The 24,822-nt window shown below is 37.9% G+C and overlaps 1 protein-coding gene across 1 annotated transcript in view; it reads right to left on the bottom strand.

The window, feature by feature from the left end:
* The window catches only part of Fim (plastin-2 Fim), a 241,543-nt gene that overhangs the window by 31,605 nt on the left and 185,116 nt on the right, over positions 1-24,822 (bottom strand). The window contains exon 10 of the mRNA XM_067141346.2: positions 14,108-14,259. Within this exon, the coding sequence (XP_066997447.1) occupies positions 14,108-14,259 (152 nt within the window). The remainder of the gene's footprint in view (positions 1-14,107; positions 14,260-24,822) is intronic.

Here is a 24,822-nt window from a genome sequence, read left to right as displayed (position 1 = left end):
GCTGTAAGTAAAGCTTCTGATTGTATTAATAATGAAAGTTTATTTGTAAAGCTCGAGACATATGATGTCGAGTAACCCTCACTGCACATAATTAAGTCATACTTAAATAACAGATACCAGTTTGTCTCGATTAAAAATAGGTATTCCACTTTGAAGAAAGTTACAACTGGTGTGCTGCAGGGCTCTGTCCTAGGTCCATTTTTATTTATTCTGGCAATCGATTTACTGCAGAATGTCCCAGCTCATGCTCTTATATCCTATGCGGACGATACAACATTAATTACAAAACACCAGAGCATCTTAAGGTTTGCATCAGATATCAGAGGATGCTCTTGCAACTGCAATGCATGGTTTTCATCTAATAGGCTATTATGCAATCAGGATAAAACTCAATTTCTCACACTAGATTTATCCCATGATATTGAAAGTCAGTCAGTCAAATTTTGGGTCTTCATATTGATGCCAAATTGAACTGGGAAGCACACACTGATCATGTGTGTAAAAAAAAAAAAAATCACAAGTGACCTACCTTACATAGAAATTAAGGGATCTAATTAGCAGTGATAACATAAGAATGGCATATTTTGGTCTCTTCCAGTCACACACTACTTATGGACTGTTATTAGGGGAGCATTCTTCTTACATATATAATATTCTTCTAATACAGAAAAAGGTTGTCCACACAAAACATAGGGCTGGTGCAGTTGGCCACTGTTGAACAGTCTTCAGTAAGCTTAAACTACTGACAATTGTAATTTGTATATTTATGTCCCTTTGACATATGTTAAAACAACAAATGAATTCAGTACTAGGGAAAACATTCACCTTCATGATACTTGGCACAAAGCAGATATTGACATCCCAATTCATAGGCTGTCAAAAACTGCTCACTCACACAAAATCAGTTGTTTAAGATTATTTAATAAATTACCACATTCTGCATAGTCCACTCCTTTAAGCAATTTTAAAAGGAAATTGTATGATTGGTAAATAGAAAATCCATTTTGTAATGCCTCTGAATTCTTAGAAATGCACAATGTGCCATTTCACTGTTAGGAATGAACATCTTGGAACAAAAATGGATGCTATGCCACGAGGAAATTAAAAAGACATGCAAATTTAATCGTCAATGTCAAGAAGATTGTATTCACATAAGGAATAAGCCGAGAAATAGTATCAAGAAGGCGGTGAAAAAGAATGAAGGATACAGAATTGTTACAAATTTATTATTACAAAAAAATTCCAGAAGAAATCATATCAAGCTGCACGGTACAAGATATTGCCACATAAGGAAGACGGTATTGACAGGAAAAGGCTTGAACAGAAAAGAATTTGGAATAACATCAAGAGAAAAGAGCAAGGCTACAGGAGTATTGCGTAGAATCGCATGTTAATTAGTTGAGAAATTGAAACGACTTGTTGGGAATCGTTACGTAACTGGCTACGTCACAAGACGTCACGCAGAAGTAGCAGATATCATTCAAAGTTACTGGCAAGAAAATAATAAACACTACGGCAATAGAAAACAAGATATAGAAAGCTAAATCGAATTATAATCGAGAATTTCGTAGACATATTAGTAGTCTGCAAGATGTTAGCTGGATTTAAGTGAAAGAAGCATTCTTTCCAATACGTTTATGAATGTTAGAAGGCTTTGAATACTAAGATGACAAAACTGACCATGTTTATCTGTATTTTTGTCCTAACTGCGCAAGACATGGCCAGCATCATGCACTAAGAAGACCAAGGCTGACAGGAGATGGTGACCTGAAGTCGACGCAGCTACCCCGAAATGACGGAGGAGGACGAATGACCTGCCCGTATGTTCCCAGAGACTGACACAATGTAGCAGATGCATCAGACTAGATTTCCTAAAGCATCTGGACACACTATAGAGGGAATACAGGGAAGAAAAGATAAGTCGATTGGTATAACATTACAGTAAGTAACTTAAATAGCTTATTTTGAAAAGTGCCATTTTCTGATTGCGTGTAGTATATAATTGTACAGTGCTGTCATCGATTCAATTCAAGAAGAGCGAATTCGTGTGTGAAATAGAATTAATATAATGACGTAGGAGGATAATAGGTAATCATCTAACTAAAAATGACAATCCTTTGGTTAGGATGTATTTGACCAGTGATAAGTTGTGTGTTTGTAATGCTGTCTATTTTAAGAAAGAGGTTAATTTACTTCGGTTGTGGATATTATACCGACATTGTGGTTAATGTTATGATTGAGTTAGGGTATTATACCATGAAATAGAGATGATGCGATACGATATACAGGTTATATTTGGACCATAAGAAGACATGAGCAATATGAAATGAATCTCGAGAAAATTGAGAAGGAAATGGGATATATAAGTGGATAAATCATATGCATCAAGTTAAGATATATTAGGGTTATTGAAATTAAGGAAGAGATATGATGCGAGGAATATGAAACAGATGTTATATATATGAAGAATGGTTGGGTAATAAGAAGAATAATGATGGTGATGATTACTGTTTCATCGAAAGAGAAGAGATGGATGTATTTTAATGGTGATATTAAGTTAGTTGATGCGATATAAGGTTAAGAATGCATGTATTTAATTCCATAACGTATATTAATCCTTCAGTATTTCACATCTAGCATTGAATATGATCCATGTAGTTTACATATGTCAGATAGGTATCGTTAGATCATCAAAATGAATCCATATAGGGAAGAGTGAGTGGAATTAGTCCACATTAACCAGAATTCTTAACCAGAATCATGTTTATTTAAATAAATAGAGTTAGAATGCTTAATTGCTCATTTCAGTGATATCACTGAAGAGGTTCTCCATAATTAGACGATGAAGATACTGGTTATTAAAATCTTCTTAGATGACAGACCAAAGAATTTGCAGAAATGATATTGAATAAGGTGTTATAAGTTATTGGTGACACACTAACAGGTCGCACATGATATAAATAAATGGCACTTAACTTGATTTTAAAATTTTATTTTTATTTTAGATAAATGATCTACATAATGATTAGTAATGGTAATTTTTGGTTATTAAAAAAAATGAAACCATGTTAAATGACTTATTTTTTATCTTTTCTTCCTTGTAATTTTTAAGATAAAAGCCACTGAATCTGAAATACTCGAGAAATAAATAAGAAGACTAATGTTTTCCTTGTACTAATGATCAGTGATGGTGATAAAGAGCATGATTATAAAATATTGACAGCTACATGCAGGCAAATAGACTGGTAACTTCTGAATAGATCTGCAATATATTATATACAATTTTAGAAAAAGAATTTAGGGAATTATGTTGTGTTCAGGCAGAGAAATGAATAACCTAAACGTGATTTTAATTTTAAAATGTCATCATGATGAGCATCTCTAGATTATCTTTTATTTTTTAACAGAAGCAATATATATATAGTCAAGATTTATATTTTTTTATCAAAAATCTTTGAACATTTTTATATATTAATTAGTTTGGTTAGGTAAGGAAATAGTCAGATTTCTACAAACTATTCAACTCCTATTTTCTTTCAAGATTATTTAGTTTAATAAAGTGATATTAGATAAATTTATTCATTCATTTAATGATGTCTTAGGTTAATTAAGTACTTACAAACATTCGTAGATTAAGTATGATAGATATTTATGAAGCGTTATGGATTAATTAGTGAAATGGAGATGTCCACCGAACTGATATTATGCGAATTTAACCGTTTAGCCCACCCGGTAACTTTACTCTCAGAACCTATGACCCGAAATAGATACTTGATTGATAGATAATGATGAATTGAGCTAGTCAGGATTTCTTTGCGACCCGATCTGGACGTGGCAATGGCGCAAGGAAAAATTGGCGCCACAACGTGGAACTTTAACAAGAAGAGGAAAAGGCACTGTGGAACTTAAAGAGAAAAATACTTCCACCAAAGAAAAATTGACACCCAACAGTGTCGCAAGAATAAGAGGAAAGAAAGGATGACCAAAGGAAAACTGACACCCACCACTGGAGCAAGAAGAAAAAGATGAGGCAGAGAACAGAGATAATGCCCAACGTTTAAACAAAGAAAAGTTGATGCTACAGTAATAGAGAAGAAAAAGACGGTGAGAATGAAAGAAAAGGCGGATGGCTAAAGTAAGAAGAAAATTGTCGCTTCAGCATGAAAGCAAGAATGAGAAGAGAAAAACTTAAATTAATAATGGAAAGCAGGGATGATTAAAAATAACTTAGTTATGACACTGGTTATAAGTAATGTTATGATTGATAAAAATAATGTAAATATAAGAATTAGATGGTAGAAATCGTAGGATTAAAAAAATATATAAAAACTGGGGAATCAGATTATGCCGGCCCCGTGGTGTAGGGGTAGCGTGCCTGCCCCTCACCCGGAGGCCCCGGGTTCGATTCCCGGCCAGGTCAGGGATTTTTACCTGGACCTGAGGGCTGGTTCGATGTCCACTCAGCCTACATGATTAGAATTAAGGAGCTATCTGACGGTGAGATAGTGGCCCCGGTCTAGAAAGCCAAGAAAAAACAGGCAGAGAGGATTTGTCGTGCTGACCACACGATACCTCGTAATCTGCAGGTCTTCGGGCTGAGCAGCAGTCGCTTGGTAGGCCAAGGCACTTCAAGGGCTGTAGTGCCATGGGGTTTGGGGGGGTTGGAATCATATTAAATTAAAATAATTTTTTTAAAAAAATAGAGTATTTCAGTGGCAAACTGGGATATGGTCGCTCGGGAAATCTGATCTGGACAGCCAAGCCAATTCTTAGAGAATATACACTAGCGGTCAAAAGTTTTCGATCACCTATGCACAAAACTAGATACTTTATTTTAATGCACAAACACATCGTAAAAACTAAATAGACCATTGAAATATATATTTTCTCTCTCTATCATTAAGTAGAATACAATACGGTTTATATTTTAGCCTCTTCAAAGTATCCACCCTTTGCCCTCCAAAAAACTGCACAAACTCTTGGCATTCTGGAAATAAGATTTTGTAGTGTGTGTGTAGATACTACTGCAGTCCAACAGCTCTGTAAATTATTCTATAGCTCTTCAACATTAGTTGTCCTCAGTTTTCGGACCTCCCTGTCAAGTTCATCCCATAACAGTTCAATGGGATTTAAGTCTGGTGACTGACTTGGCCAAATCACATTTTTCAGTTCCCCACATTTCTCTTTTCTATTGACATACCCTCTACACAATTTAGAAGAATGTTTGGGGTCATTGTCCTGCTGCAGAACAAACCCACGACCAATAAGCCTCTTGCCAGATGGAACTGCATTATTGATCAGTATTCTGTAATATCCTTCCTTCTTTAACGTTCCATTAATTCACACTAGATCACTGACTTTAACACCCGCAAAACATCCCCACACCATAACCGACCCTCCACCATGCTTCACCATAGGTGTCACATACAGACTCTTCATACGTTCTGCACGAAGTCGACGAACAAACATTCGATGATGGCTCCCAAATACTTCAAACTTCAATTCATCCGTGAATAACACCTTCGACCATTGCTGCACGCTCCAGTTTTTATGTTGCTGTGCCCATTGCATTCTTTTCACCTTATTTTGTGTCCGTAATAAAGATTTTTTGGCCGCTGTGCACCCCTTTAAACCTCTATCACGAAGACAGCGTTGTACTGTTGAGACAGAGACTGTAGCAGCTCACATATTGAGTTCCTCGCAAATTTCAGGTGCCATACAAGTCCTCTGACATTTACTCTGTACACATATGAACTGATCTTTCCTGTATGATGTTACACGGGGTCTTCCGGATTGGGAAACACTTGCATTAGCACCGGTTTGCTTGAACCGCTGCAATGTATACACCACTGTAGATTGGGCTACGCCAACTTTTGTTGCTATTGTCCTACTAGAATACCCTTCGTGATGCAGAGCTACAATTACAGCACGTTTTTCAGTTCCAATCTCCTGCTTCCGTCCCATTTGGAGGTAATATGGTATGCACCTGATGACACACACACACACACACACACACACACACACACACACACACACACACACACACACACACACACACACACACACACACACACACACACACACACACACACACACACACACACACACACACACACACACACACACACACACACACACACACACACACACACACACACACACACACACACACACACACACACACACACACACACACACACACACACACACACACACACACACACACACACACACACACACACACAGTGTACTGATTGCTACACAGACAGCTGAAGGAACGAGGCCTATTCGAGTCGACACGTCGTGGGTAAAGACACGTCAGTGTTGTTGTGGTTACCCATCAGCGACCCTCCATGTGGAGAACTGGTCAAATACACAACAGAGTCATTCCGTCTTTACATGTTTATGCTTGTTTTATTATCAGAACAGGGCTACGATAGATTATTTAAAACTACATCTCTGTTTTAACCGCAAATCCATAGTTGTGATAGGCGATCGAAAACTTTTCACCGGTAGTGTATAGATAAAGCAAAAAGTAATTAAAAAGTATATCATAAGAGATATTCTTCTGCGTATTAAGCAATTTAGAAAAATTAGAGTATTGTTAGGCCAATAGAGAATCATAGAAACTATAGAAATGACGACTCTAAGCCACATGAAGGTACAATTCGAAGAGTACCAGAAAGAGATAGAGAAAGTAAAAGAAGAGAGAAAGGGTATGTTGGAAGCCTTAAGGGAAATGATGGAAGAAATAAGTAAAAAACAAGAAGAAAAAAAATTGCAGAAAGTTTGGAAAGTCAGTTACAAGAGGGATAATTTGGATTCAAAAATGGAAGGTCAAAAGCAGAACCCATTTTCATTCTGAGATAAATCATGGAAAAGAGCTGGGAATATGGGAAGGATATAGTAATGACTTTTATAGAGCTAGAAAATATATACAACAACAGCATGTTTGGACGGCATAGGACAACGGAACCTAGAGTGAAACACAGTGCTGGACGAGGAATGGTGGAGAGGAACCATATTCACCCCACCTCATGTCGGCTGGAAAAGGGGAGTTAATGAATACCATTACAAATTCTTTTTAAGATATTAAAGATTAAACAATATCTCGAATGTCCCCACTTTTATGCAGTGTAATTAAATTAATAAAAGCAAAAATTTTAGCCTGTAATTTCAAATGATTTAACATAATGATCAGAGACACGGAACCTCTAATTTCATGTGAAATCCAACTGCTAGATCACAACTTTCCATTTTTTTAAAATCCCACAAGCATTGGCTGGGATTCAAACAGCAGCTGCCTTGTGATAATGCCAGTGAGCAGTCATCTCCCCACAATTATACTAACCTGGTATAATCAGTTAAAAAAGGTCTGATTTAAGAAGCCAGTATTTTATCTATACTGTGTGATTCAGCTGCTCTTCCAATGTACTTTTTTGCAACTCAACTAACTTGCAACACTGTTATAAGATGGCAATTCCCCTGCAAGCATAATGTATGGTACTTATGTCCAGTGAACACATTTTGCACATGATTCTGAACCCTACTGACAAGTTATATCGTCTGCTTGCAAAACACGACTCCTTGAAATCACGTAGCAAAGTCCTTTGACCATGAAACTACATTAATGTGTCATGTCTTGTGACCAGGTATAACAAAGAGGAAAATCAATTCATACAACTAGGTAGCAGAGCAGAAATAAATGTCTTAAAAACCGAACTGGATGGAGTATGTACTCTACTCTCGTACCACCAGCATGTTCCCAGCAGTGTAGCAGAGCGGATGTGGTTAGGCGTTAGCCTAGCAATCGATGCAGTGTGTCATTGGCGGTTCGAATCCTACACCATTCAAATATTTTTGCATTGGTATGATGCTTGAATACGTAAACACATGCTGACGTTTGCCACATTCAAACAGTACAACGATGCTGTTATTCAACTTGTCCCATGCCCATACTCCACTGGTTAGAGCATGAATGTAATCTTTGCTGTCATATGGCATGTTTTCCACAGAGGAATACGTTGACATGCTCCTATATATGGGGAAGCAAGACAAAACTCATGCGAGGCACTATGTCTGTACCAGGAACAGTACCCCGACAGGCAAAACTCAGCTGCTACGACATTCCGCCATGTTGAAAGACGCCTAACGACAACAGGCGTGATTTCCAAGCAGCCACCAGTCCGCGAAAGACTCATTACATCGGCTGAAACAGAAGAGGCTGTTCCGGAGGCAGCTCGTAATAATCCGATCAGTACAAGGCCAAATGCACAACAGGTGAACACCAGCCAGCCGTCCGTCTGGTGAATACTGCATGAACGTAAGTTTTACCCATACCATCTTGAGCTACACCAAGACCTCCATGGGTGGGATTTCGAAGCTCAAAAGGAGTACTGTCGGTGGCTATTAGGCAGGCTGGACAATGATGTGGCATTAGTATTGCACATCTTGTTCTTGGACAAATCGTGCTTCCATGATAACGGGAACGTCAATCGCCACAAAATGCACTATTGGAGTCCAGAGAATCCTCACTAGGTGCAACAGGCGGCCCATCAAGTATGATGGGGAGTGTATGTGTGGTGTGGAATGTTGGGGGATCGCCTGATTGGACCTTATTTCTTTGAGGGCCATTGGACGAGCCCACGCTACTTGCACTTTCTTTGTCAGGAACTCCCACTGCTGCTGGAGGATGTACCCTTGCATGATCGTTTGACGATGTGGTTGCAACAAGACTGAGCTCTGCCACATTCGACTTTACCCATTCGTAACCATTTGTACGAGGAACTGCCAGGGAAATGGATAGGACGAGGAGACCCCGTTTCTTGGCCCGCTAGATTACCGGATTTAACGCCATTAGACTTCTTCTTCTGGGAGCATTTGAAAAACGTCGTTGACACTCAAGCGCTGGAAAACCTGGACTAGCTCGAACAACTCATCATGACACCCGCCGAGCAATTACACCTGGAATGCTTCAGTGCGCAAGATGATCTATTGGACACCGGGCCCAAATGTGCGTAAACCAAAACTGTCGTCACATTGAGCACTTACTGCGATAAAACACTGTCAGGGTAGTTGTGTTCCTTTGATTTCCGGTCGGTGTGTGTCCAGCCTGCTAACTAATTGGCCTTTCTTAGGGCCGCAAACACATTCATTCACACACATTGCGTGAAAGCAGGTACTGAACTTACATTACGTGCGGTACACATTAAACAAATATTTTAAAAATATAGAATCTTCACCTCGGACTAGAAACTCCCACATAAGCAAACTCCGCCACGCCTTTACCAACTACGCTGCGGTTCCGTATGGCCCTCTGTGCAGCTTATAGCATACATTAGTTTTACTGCGGTCATAATAGCAATTTAGTGTTCTGCTGGCGTGTCAGGTTCATATGATCTAGAAGGCACACGCATGCCTTCCAGTGTTTAATACGAGTATAATATTATGACATCCTATCATGGTGAGGCGGTAAATACCAAGATATCCGGTTGTGTTATCTGAGCATACCAGCAGGACAGATGTTTTCAGGGCGGAATTAATATTGCAGGTTGCATTAAACTACATTGGAAGGAGCGGTTGAATCGCACGGTATATAATTATATAAAATAAGTTTTGTCTGTGCATTGCTCAGCATTAAAAAAGAATGGTATTTCTTTATCGTTTGTGTCCAGAGTAAGAAGGAAATGCAATTTTTAATTTTCTGTCATCTCCGTGTGTATTTATGTACATGCATCGTGAGAGAATGGATGAACAGAATTTAATGAAAATCAGTATGCAACGTTGGGGAATAAGACACTACAATCTAGTCTATAAATAATTTAATTCAGGCTGGGTGAAATGGTAGTTTAGGGAAGGCCTAAAATTTTATTCTCAAATTTCGTTGTTATTGGTGGTCCTATCGCCAAATACTACATAACAAAAGTTGTAGAGAATACAATATCCCGATCATTCATGTCTTATACAGTTTTACCATAACAGCTATGATAATGTAGATATTCATAATTTAGAATTATATTGCTTAATCCACTTCAACGCCAAGCATCGCTAACATATAAATTTGTTCAGTCGTCTTAATTGGTGATGGTGGTGCTTGTGTCATGATTGTCTTAACACTACGAGCCCGGACGTTTCAAGATGGCGTCCCTACCCTGTGCTGGCGTAATTTAGACTCTCAGAAAAAAAAAATCACAGTTCTGTCAGTTTTCGCGTTATAAGTTAACAAATTTATATACATATTGTACAAAGAGTGGGCTATGCCATGAAATTAAGTAAGAAATGCTTACCTTCAGCATTGGAAAGAAACTTAGGCTAAAATATTGGCCCATTCTGATATGCTTGTTCATGCACCTGAATTTCTAATTCACTAGAAAAGTTCAATACTTTTTAGTCACTGAATAACAGAATTACACGCTGTTATTCCTAATACTTAGCTTTGGTATGGTAATACTCAAAACATTCTCCTATGCAAAGACCTACGTCACATTTACGACAATTTATGGCTGTCATTTTCTTCACAGCATGACCGGTGTTATGTTTGGACTTGTCGTAGCAAACCTTGCACGTACGCTGTGCGTGTCCTTCCTTCTTCGCGCCTACTGCAGGTATTTTGTGTGGAAAATGATCTCTACCTACTAGCCTTCCTGCAGTTGATGCTCGTGATTCTTCAGTAATTTCGGCCCCAACACTACTCACCAAATCATCCGCTAAACGTTCACAAAATTTCGGAAGGGAATATTTTTGTGAACAAGCCTTACGGTACAGTATATAGGCATTCACTATGGCAAGATCAAACAGATGGAAGAATAATTTTTTCCACCACTTGATCGATTTCCTTGTGAATGCATAATATGCCAACAATTGGTCGGACTTATCAACACCAATTTTGAATTTGTTATAGTCTACTACTGCTGATGGTTTGGATTTCTCGTGGCTCCCTCTTGCTGCGGGTACTTTAATCATGTCATCATCATGTGCAGTGCTCAGCATATACTCGTCTCGAACATCTCTCCACTTTATTTCTAGAAGGGGTTCTTTCTGCAATGACATTTTTGCACCCTTTTTCAGTTTTTTCGCGAACTCTGATTTTGGCATTCCTTTCCAATTTGACATCACGGTGCCAGCTGCTTTAGTCTGGCAGTCCCACAGATGGTCATAATTATACAGTATAAATCGACTACTTGAGAGATGATTGCAGATTGTTGCCTCACTACACTAATTCTAAATCTGTGAAGTCATATAATCTATCATTAGAACACATGCACATAAATTTGAGCTTATCTAATGGAGCGCGCAAGGAGTACGTATGTCCGCAATTACGTAAGATCTAACTGAGTGCATGTGGCTATGAAACATCGTCCCTAAGTTGCACCACCAATCACTATCGATCGACAACACCATCTAACAATAGTAACGGAAATCGACAACACGTCAAAGCAGAAACTAATTCGATAATGTGAATAGCTTTCGAGTGGCTGAATTTCAAATATCGTGGTAGTATTACTAACTGCGACACTCAGGCGCACGCCGCGTGGTAGTAATATTACTACCGGCGGGCGCATAGTGTTAAGGTGAAAAAGCATGTTCTCATCAGCACATATTGGCTAGGAACACTGTAAAGATGAGTATCGAATTGAGAAGAAGTCGTGAAGGAGCGTACTGAAAGGAGGAAGGACACCCTTTACACTGGTTGTCCTAACATCACAGTCAAAAGAAAACTAAATGTGAAAGCCTACAATATCAGAACCCAATACTTTATTTTCTTTCATACCGCAAGGAAGAGATAAAATCAACATCAGCAATAATACAAAACTATATGAAACTGCAAAGGGCCCCAGAGAGCAAGGAAGCGAGTAAGTCTCGACAAGCCCCTGACAGGGAGAGGCATGCCTGCCATGCATCTCAGAATCTGGGGAACAACATGAGCGGTGGACAAAAACACATTTATCACTAGGGAGTGGATTTTATGTACTACAAAAGTAAAAACAATTTTTAATGTGCTAAGAAACCTAAAAATATTTAATAAAAATGTAAAATATTCTGCTTTAAATATCACATAACCACTCGCATTCAAGAGGTAAATAAATATAATGTTCTGTATTAAAATATAGTGTTATCGAACTTGCTCCTTAGGCAAATGGATGTCTGTATATGAAAAAGTACGGTACGGTATATTAATATTTGATATGCCTCACTAGATATCACGGTATTTAAAAAAAGGTAATGTTTTGTTTAGCTATAGCAGAACAACATATCTTTGAAAAAAATTGTACTAGTTCGTACACACCAATCGCACGCTGGAATATCAGTTGGTAGAAGTAGTCTCAAAATTGCACTGAACAACAAAGGTCACCCCCAAATTGTCCATCACAAATGCGTGCCAATTATCTCTGAAGAATGCCTTATACTCCAAAAACGATCGCTCCACATCATAGGACGCCAGACGTGCATAGTTAAAGAGAGGAATGTCACCAACACTAACGCCTTCTATTTCAGCAACATAAGCATCCTCCAACACTTGAGCAACTTTACACATTTTTAACCCTCTATTTTTTACAGAACAAATTTTGATATTTGACGTTGTAACAGTTCCTGCATAGTTTGCAGTGTGGATTTCTTTACACGCTAGCAAATAATGTTCGCAAGCAGTTTTGTCATTCTTCAATACACCAACTACAATATTTCCTACTTTCCTGCCACCTGAATCAGTGGTTTCATCAATGCTGACTCACAGCTTTTCGCTATCACATACTGCTCGAATTCTTTGTAAAGTTTCTTCGTAACATTTTGAAAGATAGTTTTTTCTTAATGTGGATTCGTTTGAAGGCTCACAATTAATGTATTTTGTTAGGAAATTTCTCAGTCCCAGATTATTTATTTTGCCAACAGGAATGTCGGCACAAACAAGTGCTCTGCATAAATCTAGATAATACTGGCAGTATTTGGATGGGCCTACATTTGAAGCAGCTGGTTCATCTATTAGTAATTGTCAAAAATGCACATGTGAAGCAGCTGCAATGTGCTTATTTCCAGACAAATGCTGGGTTACTTGAGAACGTTCATCTGCACTTACTGTTTTACCACAGAGTTGATGAAACAATACTTTTTCATCGGTAGTGAAAATGTTTTTAAATTCCTCTACATATTGTTGAAGGTGCGATCTTGTACTCAACTTCACTTTCAGCATTGTTTTGCAGGTTCACATTTATGGTGAATTAAAAAAAAGAATAATAGCAGACATGGAAAGAAATATTTCTTCTCTCTTAGAAATTCAGAAAGAAAAAAAAAAAACAATCACACGAGCACGGGAATTATATACGGACCCAAACAACTAATCTTAGTCCTAGGAGCGACACAATCCCATTGACAATATCTTCCCAGTACCCAGTGCGCAGTTTAATTTACAGTATTCTCCGTCACTTTATCTCTCTGTGATTGCCTTTTGCTAGCAAAACCAGAGCTGGCTGACTAATATGAGCGAGTTAGTCAGTGATCAGCAAGTCTTAGAACTTCCAGAGGGAAGTCATAAATAGCCACAACATTCAGAAATATGACACAACATACACTGTTAAAAAACACACCCATAATCGTAAAATGAAAATATGAGCACTGTTCCATAACACAGTACATTTTAAATTTTATTGATAAATATTGCCAATGTATGTGCTTATACTGGATTTTCTTAAAATATGAATCTACCTTTAAAAATTGTGAAAATATGTGTTTTTATGTGAAATAAGTTGAGGTTTTAATGCTTGAGGGTACACAATAGGAATAATAAACATTGTAAATGGTGTTAAAACATGCGCAAAAAGTACGTAATTACATAAAAATCCGCTCCCTAATTATCACTCACTTGCTAAGAAATTATCCTGTCAATGACGGGTACTTCAGCTGGTGTAAATATAAAAAGGTAATGTTAAAACACTGTTGTGAAACTTTAAAAACAAATCCATGAGTAAACATTACAGGTTAATCTGCCAATTCAGACAATACATGATAAAACAATAAAATAATGGTGCTTAAAAAATTTTAAGTTGATTTCTTGGCAATAAATATGACAGAAAACAATTATTCTGATGAAATCAACAATTCATAACTTTCTCACCTGGAAACTTTTCAGTGAGCTTTTCTTTCCAGCCTGGGAAAGCTTGGTGTTCACCCACGTAACAATTTCCTTCTCTACAATTGGACTTCCTGTGTTGGCCAACTGTGTCAAAATAGACAATGTGTAAGCCCGCATCAGTTGCCAAATCAATGCTAGATGAAAAAGGAATAACACTATCTTAGTAAGTGAATAATTGTTATATACTACAATGTTATAATTCATTATGAAGAACAAACATCTCCATTCTCCTAGCCAACTTAATTTCTTCATTTGTTTTACTTCATGCATATTTAAGGCTTATAAATAATAATAATAATAATAATTCACCAGGTAATTAAAGGTGTTTCTGCTGATTTCACACACACACACACACACACACACACACACACACACACACACACACACACACACACACACACACACACACACAGTGTGCGTGTGTGCGCATGCTCGCGTGCATGCATGTGTGCTTCATAATAGACTGTTAAACCTATCAGCATTCAAATCTGCAATCCAGTGCAAATAGGGTTACCAACCGTCCACCTTTTCACTCATTTTGGTTATGCCGGCCAGCATTTCTAATGTATTGTTAATGCCTGGCATTTTTCGTTACAAGATTCCTCATTTGGGTTTTAGACTGAAGACACTATGTTGTATCGTACATCAACTCCATCTGACCTGAGCACTACTTGGAAAGTTGGAAATATATACAGTAATACTGATGTTTGATATATCGAACTCAAAGTCCAGACATCAGTCAACCAACCAACCAACCTCATTCTAAAGAACTGAACATTTCCACCTTCACATTGAGAAAAACCTGAAGTGTCGTAGTTTCAGTTCTCCGGTGCTTGTCATGTGTTTTGCAGCTATCCTCTTTGGTTAACTGGTTGTTGCTGTAAATTGTAGTGCAAGTACATACCAAGTGGAGTGAAATTAAACTCATTGCACCCTTTTAAGTATGTCATCTTTACTACCAGAAAGGAGAGAATAAAAAAATTTAAAAACTCTAAATTTTCAGACGAACTAAAATGTACATATAATTTACAAAGTTTATTCCACCTACTCAATACTGTACAATAATTGCAATGTCAATAAATACATTACAATATGTTATCAAGGGGCTAGTTTTAACCCTAAGTGGGTCATTATCAGCCCGACTAAGATACACTTATGGATTTGCCGAAGTCCTAAAACAAAATTACATTGTGGAAATGAAAATTTAAAAGAGTGAACTGTGTATGTGATGCGATAATGTACATATAAAATGGTGGAGTGATGAAATGTTATAGATAAAATAATGTACTGATCAATGACAAAATTTTCACGTTTTAGATCAGTTACAATTAGACTAAGAATAGTATCAGACAATTTCTTACAATGATGATTAAAATATGCCCTTGTTAGTGATAACATATTTTAAGGGCATATTTAATCGTCATTGTCAAAAATCGTGTGATACTATTCTTACAGTCTAATTGTAACTGATGTAAAACCTGAAAATTTTATTTGTCATTGATCAGTACATTATTTTATCTATACCATTTCATTCACTCCACCATTTTATATGTACATTATCGCATCACATACACAGTTCACTCTTAAATTTTCATTTCTACAATGTAATTTTGTTTTAGGACTTCGGCAAATCCATAAGTGTATTTTAGTCAGGCTGATGATGACCCAAATAGGGTCAAAACTAGTCCCTTGATAACATATTGTAATGTATTTATAGACATTGCAATTATTGTACAGTATTGAGTAGATGGAATAAACTTTGTAAATTAATTGTAATCTTAATTGAATACAGAACCAATAATGAAATTTACAACCTTGAAACTAAAATGTAAGTATCCTTGCTTTAACTCGTGGATGCAGTGAAAGTAAAGAGAAATGTGCAGTATATGATAGTTATGTTAATGTCTGATATAAAGGTGTAGGTGACTAAAAAATATGTTAACAGAGAAAAACAACGAGAAGGTGAGAACTAGTTGAATACCAGGTTCACTGCTATTTATCACTCCCAAATATTCACTAGACGATAGAAAAGTTCAAGCCGCAAATGCAACAAGCTCATTTCATACAATTTTCCATCATCAGTAATACAAATCAATGGACTGCACAGCTGAAATAAATAATGTTATCGCACCACACTCGACAGGTATTATCACAAATTATTTTGTACCTCACTTGACAGGTATTATCACTGAAACTCCTAACGATAAAGTTCCATTTTCTGGCCTAGAAACAGATGCAAGCAATCACAGTGCACTAAAAAAAATGTTTCTAATTGTCATCCAATATTTCAAGTAGCAAAATAATGGCATTCAGATAAAAGTTCTTGAGTTACAATCATGTCCAAATGAAAGTTCTTAAAGTACTGCCTCCTATACTTCTGCTACTCTCAAACAGCGTAACATTACTTGTAGATGCACTGCATTTGTTCAAGACAATGACAATGTTAATTTTGGAGACCTTGAATGCAGGGGACAGGAAAAATGCATTATCTGCTCTCAATAGAGACTTGAATGAGAACACAATAGGAGCTGGATGTCCTGCTCACATTGTACATAATTGTCTGCAGCATGGAGTTTTCTTCCTGTTGATATTCAGTCTGTGGCGATGAAAATGTTCATTTTCTTTCATATATATATATGTGCAGTGTGCACTTGGGAACTGAAAGACTTTTGTGAATTTGTTTGTTGAAAATTACCTGCAGCTTTAAAATACAGTAATTCCAAAACTAGGTAGTTAACACTGTATCCAGCAGCAGAAAGCATCCTGTTATTGTTTCCAGCTCTGAAAAAACCCTCCCCCTCTCAGGATAGGAAGTCAATGCCTTCACCAATTGGAAACTTCCTTGAAAATGACTTTCAGAGCTCTTCTTTTGCTTCTTTCTTCAACCACACACATTTTTTACTGTAAAATTTTGTCAGTTGAGAAAGAAAATTATTCAGTAGTGGAAGTAATTTACTTGAACTATTAGAATCTGTCCAATCATCAATGAAAGATATACTTAAGGGTCAATTCATGCCCCCTAAAGTCAGACTGACTGAATACATTTTCAGAAGATAGTCTGGAGAAAAGAATACGAGGTGCTTATGGAGAATGTAACTTGCTTCTAAGAAACCTGCACTGAGTACTTGGATAAATGGATTCATCCTATGGAAGAATTCAAGTGCTTCAAAATATTAAGGACCTCAGCTTTGAGGATATTTTACCATGTCTTCAATATCTACATTCAAAGGGTGTAGAAATAGACGATTCAGAATTATTCAACCAGTTCTGCATTCTCAAAATGTATTATTGGATGAAGACAACACCAGACCAGCAATGGTCACTTTTCTTTAAAAAGTGCCGGAACACTGAACTATCTCCTGAACTTTTAAACATTTGTCAGTTCTTTGCCATATCATTCAGTGTATCTCCACTGTACATATGTTTTCATTCATAAATGCTCAATGGACAAAGGAAATGAACCATTTATTGGTAAAATCAGTGAAAGGGGTGTTACTGAAGTTCAATTTCAAAGATATGCTATGTGATGAATTTTATAAGTATGTGCTTCAAGAAAATAATTCTCATCATCTTTCAAAAGTACGTTCTGTTGAAAAATACAGCTTCAAGGAAAAGAAATGCAGCAAGGACTGATAAATAAGGCATTTGCTTTTGTAAAAAAAGGTTCATTGTAATATATGTATAATATTTTGTTAACATTGACGTTGTCAGACATTTTTTAACCCTAAGTGTAAATGAATTACGAGCCATCACATTCCCCTCTCACTAGTTCAGTGGCTTTTTCTAGTTCCACACCTCTATAAATCACTAAAAACTGAGACTAACCATAGTCCATTCAGGAATGCAGGAATGGTTGAATGAAGTTGTTCCCAGTCGTTGGATCATTCTTCATGGTCCAGACGATATTACTCATCATGGGCTAGCTATGTTCATAATACTACACAACTGAAAACAATGGGATGCTATAGTTGGGCCTCCCAGGGACATGTAGCTCTCTCCCTGTATGACATACTGATGATGAGTTTCTCCCAGTTAAATACCTTGAGTGTGAAATAGTCCCCAGTTTGGATCTCCAGTGTGGACTACACGAGAGGGAGGTGATTACCAGGAAGAAATATACTGGCATTCAGCAAGCCAGTGTAGAATGTTGAAAATCTGAATCGTTGTGATAGCTTACAGAATATGAACATGGACAGATAAAAGTTAGGTGCACTAACAGAATGAACCAGACATCTGGTTAGGCAATGACAGAATTACCAAGATAAATTCAAGTAGGGGAATGCTAGAGTTGGTTTATTAACAAACTAGCAAGATACCCGTGCTTCGCTACGGTATTATACTGAAATTTATAATTGAATGCTTATTGTTTTAGATATATAATCCGCCGAAATTCGCGATCTGACTCGTTTTCTGCGAGAATCCACCAAATTCCCGATCTGACTCGTTTTCTATTAGATTAGGGCACGTTTCCTCCCATTTTTCAATCTTCATTTCCAGCAATCGATTTCGTACTTCCCGGGCTAAGCTCAGGTATTCCTCACGGTCAGTTGAGTCCGTAATTCTTTGCCATCTTTTCCTATAATAATTTTTAATATGGATAAAATCCTTCAGGAGATCCGGCGTGGTGTCATATTGGGTGCCTTGGCGGCACTGAACCCGCGGCCGGACTGCATTCTTACTCATTACCCGTCCAGGAGCCGTTTCCAGCGCGGTCCGCACATTTGACGACGGTCCGGAACATCATTATTATTATTATTATTATGTGTTGCTGGAATGGCTGATGACAGGGAAAACCGGAGTATCCGGAGAAAAACCTGCCCCGCCTCCGTTTTGTCCAGCACGAATGTCACATGGAGTGGCCGGGATTTTAACCACAGAACCCAGATGTGAGAAGCCGGCGCGCTGCCGCCTGAGCAACGGAGGATCCTTATAAGTACATTAAGAACAGTAAAATCAATTGGTCTCACCTCCTACACCCCACCGCCGTTAAATTTATTTACCCCCCCCCCCACCAAAAAGAAGACATGTTTCCTTATGTTTAAAGGAGATTCCAAACACCAATGTTCACGTCTATTACCTTCAGTTTTGAGATATAAGTATCCCCATAAAAATAATTTAATTTTTTCACTTCATTTCACACTACTCACCCCCCCCCCCCGCCAAGTGAATTTTCCCGCAAAAAATACTTGTTGCTTTAATAGTAAAGGATCTTCTAAATACCAATTATCACGACTCTAACTTCTTCAGTTTTTGATTTACGTGTCCTCATGAAAGGAATTCAACTCCTTTACACTTCCGCCATCCAAGATGCTTTCCCACCTAAAACGCGTTTGTCTTTGTTTTTAAAGGAGATCCAAATACGAATTTTCACGTCTGTAACAACTTTAGTTTTTATTAGATGTATATATTCTCATACAATTAAGTCAATTAATTTTTCAATTCTTTCACCCCCCCCCCACTTCATTGGTTTTTTCCGAGAATACGTGTTTCTTTACTTTTAAAGCAGATTGCAAATATCAAATTTCACGTCTGTAACATCTTCATTTTTGAGATATCAGTAGCCTAATTAAAATAATTCAACACCATTTTCAGTCATTTTATCCCTCCACCCAAGTGGTACTTCCGAAAACTAAAAATACACGTTTCTTTATGTTTAATAGAGAGAAAAAATACCATTTTTCACTTCTGTAACATGTTAAGTTTTTTTAGATATACTGCAAAAATTCTCATTTTAAAATTTCACCCCTTTTTAGTTCCCCTTAAGTGGAGTTTCCAAAAACAAATCACCTATGTTTCTTTACATTTACAGGAGATTCCAAACATCCACTTTTTACATCTGTAACATTTTACGTTTCCAAGATATTCTGTAGATATAGTCCTTCAAAAGATTCACCCCAATTTGTCACTCCTGTTTAACCGCCATTAATTGGATTTTCCAAAAACCAATAAATACGTGTTTCTTTATTTTTAAAGGAGGTCCCATATACAAATTTTCAGTTCTGTAATATCTTTCGTTTCTGAGATATATGTATCCTCATTAAAGGTATTCAACCCATTTTTCACCCTTTTACAGCCCTCCTATTGGGATTTACAGGAAACAAAAAATACGTATTCCTTTATTTTTAGAGGAGATTCTAACTACCAATTTTTACATCTGTAAATTTTAAAGTTTTAAGATGTAGACACACTCATTTTAAAAAATTCACCCCCCCTTTTCACCCCCCCCCCCCCCGATATTTGGATTTCCAAAAACGAAAAAATACGTGTTTCTTTACTTTTAAATAGATCCCAAATACCAATTTTCAGGTCTGTAATATCTTCAGGTTCTGAAATATAAGTAGCCTCACTAAAGGCATTCAACCCATTATTCACCCTTTTACACCCTTCCTATTGGGATTTTCCGAAAACAAAAGAATACTTGTTTCTTTATTTTTAAAGGAGATTCTAAATACCAATTTTTACATCTATAAACTTTAAACGTTTTGAGATATAGATACACTCATTTTAAAAAATCACCCCCCTTTTCACCAACACATTAATTGGATTTTCCAAAAGCACAAAAATACGTGTTTCTTTATTTTTAAAGGAGATCCCGAACACCAATTTTTTGGTCTGTAATATCTTCAGGTTCTGAAATATAAGTAGCCTCACTAAAGGCATTCAACCCCTTTTTCACCCCTTTTCACTCCTCCTATTGCGATTTTTCGAAAACAAAAAAATACGTGTTTCTTTATTTTTAATGACGATTCTAAATACCAATTTTTACATCTGCAAACTTTAAAAGTTTGGAGATATAGATTCACTCATTTTAAAATTTCACCCCCTTTTCACCCTCTCATTAGTTGGATTTTCCAAAAACAAAAAAATACATGTTTCTTTATTTTTAACAGAGATCAAAAGTACCAATTTTCAGGTCTGTAATATCTTCAGTTTCTGAGATATAAGTACCGGTATCCTGATTAAAGGCATTCAACCTTTTTTCCCCATTTTCACCCTTTTTCACCCCTCCTACTGGGATTTTCTGAAAAAAAAAAATTAAAAAAATACGTGTTTCCTTATTTTTAAAGAAGATTCTAAATACCAATTTTTACATCTGTAAACTTTTAAAGTTTTGAGATATAGATACACTCATTTTAAAATTTCACCCCCCTTTTCACCCCCTTAGCGAAGGAATATCCGAAAATCCTCTCTTAGCGAGCACCTACGTCTTAATATGAATATATGCCCAAAATTTCATTTCTTTATGTCCAGTAGTTTTGGCTCTGCGATGATGAGTCAGTCAGTCAGTCAGTCAGTCAGTCAGGATAACTAAGACACAAAGCCTATGTCCATCTCAAAATTACAAGAAAATATGCCTACCAGTTCATCAGGTGAACCTCATGACGATTTAATACAATACATACAAGGAGAGGAAAACCCAATTGTGATGGAAGACTGCAGCAGTGGTAGGCCAAGTAAGAGAAAACACCAAGAAAATATGGACTGGGACAAAGGAATGAAAGACTTTTTTTTTTTTTTTTTTTGCTAATTGCTTTACGTCACACTAACACAGATAGGTCTCATGGAGACGATGGGATAGGAATGGCCTAGGAATTGGAAGGAAGCGGCCGTGGCCTTAAGGTACAGACCCACCATTTGCCTGGTGTGAAAATGGGAAACCACAGAAAACCATCTTCAGGGCTGCCGACAGTGGGGCTCGAACCCACTATCTCCCAATTACTGGATACTGGCCGCACTTAAGGGACTGCAGCTATCGAGCTTGGTAAGGAATGAAAGAGAAAGCCAACTGTTAGACTTATGTGGTGGTGGTGGTCATCAGCCCCTAATGGTGCGACATGAAACAAAATTGCAAGTTATGAATTATATATTGACATCCATATTGAACTACGTATAAGCTCATGAAACTATTATCTCATATAAGTCTACCTTTTTCAATACAAATTGTATGAAACAAAATGTAATGATAATTGAAATCTTAAAATTTATCCATTGACTACAATTTTAAAAATGAAAATGAATTAATTGAAATTTTAAAATTTATCCACTGACTACAATTTTAAAAATGAAAATGAAGAATGAATATGAATTTAAAATATTCACTGGATATAATTTGCAATGCCTTATTTCCTTATGAACTGATATGAAGATAGATTGAAATGGGATAAGGCATTGCCTTTGCAGTGATATCATATACAGGGTGAAGCGTAATTCGCGCACTCGGGCATTGCAGCGCGACTCCTCACAAGCCAGCAATAAAAAAATGTCTCTTACAAATTTTCGTCTTGCGATTATATCCGGTAGAAAACGGACGTTGAAGAGTAGCAATCTGGCAACACTGTAACCATATGTAGGGTAACTACCGCTGTCAGCATGTTCTCGTCGTGCTGTACAGTTGGTGCAGTGGGTAGAGTTTTTGGTTGGCATGCAGGAGGTCGATGGTTCGATCCTGGGTTGAGGCACATTTTTTATTTGCTAATTTCCATCTGACATTACCTACTGTAATACAGTAAGGCACCTTTTCTGAGGTCACATGTATCCTACATTTACAACATTTTGTAACGCTGAAACAACAAATACCTGGTTAGACTAATAAGAAATAGACAGCTGAAACAAATGACCAGTCATAGGACAGAATAACTACACAAACAATATCACTTTCGATATGCTAAAGATGATAGCACAGTACAATAACACAACATCTACTTGTCATTTACATACTACATGTATAATAATAATGTTATTTGTTTCACGTCCCACGAACTACTTTTTAAGGTTTTCGGAGACGCCACCATACTACATGTAACAGGATCGCGCAGATGTAGCACATTAGCACTAATACTGTCCATATTAATGACCGCATGACCTTCACAACAGAATACGTTGTCCTCAGAACAATAGATGCTGAAAGCAACCTCCCTGCACGTCCAAACATTGCGCAACCCGCCGGATCAAACAGCTCTGGACCCTTCACAGCATAGCTGTGTCCACAGTAACAAAAGCAGCATGAACACGCGCTACCAATTCTTCCACATTTGTCGGCGGAGTAGAGTACACGTACTCCTTCAGGTATCCCCACAGGAAGAAATCCAGGGGAGTTAGGTCAGGTGAACGCGGTGGCCATACAACTGGACCTCCACGTCCGAGCCATTTCCCTGGAAATGTTCTGTCCAAATACTGTCGCACATTACTTCCAGAGTGTGGAGGCGCACCATCATGTTGGAACCATATCCTCTGCCGAACATGTTGTGGAACATCTTCCAGCGCATCAGGCAGATAGTTTGAGAGGAATGCATGATACCTTCGTGCAGTCAACCGATGAGGCAACATGTAGGGGCCCAGACATCTGTCGCCCAATATTCCGGCCCAGACGTTGATACCAAAGCAAAATTGACATCCACGGTTGCGAGTGACGTGCGGGTTAACCTCACACCAATGGTGGGCATTGTGCAAATTGAAGACACCCTCACGAGTGAATGCTGCTTCATCCGACCATAGTACCGTGTTCACGAAGTCATCGTTGGCTTCCTGTTGTTGTTGGAACCATTCACAGAATTGCACTCGCTGATGGCGATCTGCAGGAGGATGCAGGTGTTGCGTGCAAGAATAATGATAGGGGTGCAGCCCATGCTCGTGCAGCACATTAATGACCATGCGATGCGAGACATGCAGCTGCCTTCCTACGCTACGTGTACTTCGCTGAGGTTCATGGTGTATGACCTCCAGAATAGCTTCCTCAGTAGCTGGAGTACGGCGAGTCCGTGGACGACCTCTGTCACGTAATGGTGGAAGGAGAGAACCTTGACTCCCGAAGGCGCACCTCCAGATGACGAAACACATTTTTATCTGGATGGCGTCGACGAGGATATCTAGCAGCATATTCACGAGCGGCAACACCAGCCCGGTTATCAGATGCACCAAGGACCAGAAGCATATCCACATATTCATCGTTTGTGTATGCCATACGTCTGCCACAGTGGTTTAGAAGTTTATAAGACGGACATTCGATACGTGTGCGCATGTACATTGGAGTCTGTCATGGGCGTGTTACTCCGCTCGCCACTAGTCCCTGTCTGGTGGACAGCGCATGCACTACGTACTAAACACGCCGTCAGTCCTGTGCGCTGTTCCACCTAACGCGCATTACCTCTCTGACAGATACTGTTCTGCATGATTCATCCCGAAATGGTGAAATGGTCGGTTTCGAATTACACTGTTTCCCTAACATTAATAGACATGATGTTTTCACAATCCCATCGATATAATAATAATAATAATAATAATAATCATAATCATAATAATAATAATAATAATAATAATGCATTGAGATACGTACTAAACAGCATGCGGTTACCAGACGCAATGTTGAAAGGCAGAATTATTAGGATCATTGTGATAACGCATACAAAATTGAAACCGAGTTTCGACATTATTCGCAGAGCACGTTGCTAGGCCTACTGGTAACGTAAGGCCCTAATGAAATTTAATGGACCTGAACGAGGCAAGAATAATAGTTGGTACAAATCTATGGGACCACTGGAGGAGGGTACAAAGAGAACAGGTTTCACATCTAGTAGATGAAGAGGTACGAATAAATTCAAGCCCACGACGTGGAAAGGGCGCCTTTCAAAGCTGACCAATGAAAACGATTGTTCGTCCATTTCTAGGATCATAGTATGTAAGTGCAAATGGTTTCTAGA

The sequence above is a fragment of the Anabrus simplex genome, chromosome 2 (assembly GCF_040414725.1).
Source record: "Anabrus simplex isolate iqAnaSimp1 chromosome 2, ASM4041472v1, whole genome shotgun sequence".
Lineage (NCBI taxonomy): Eukaryota > Metazoa > Arthropoda > Insecta > Orthoptera > Tettigoniidae > Anabrus > Anabrus simplex.
This window is presented reverse-complemented; position numbering and strand designations above follow the sequence as displayed.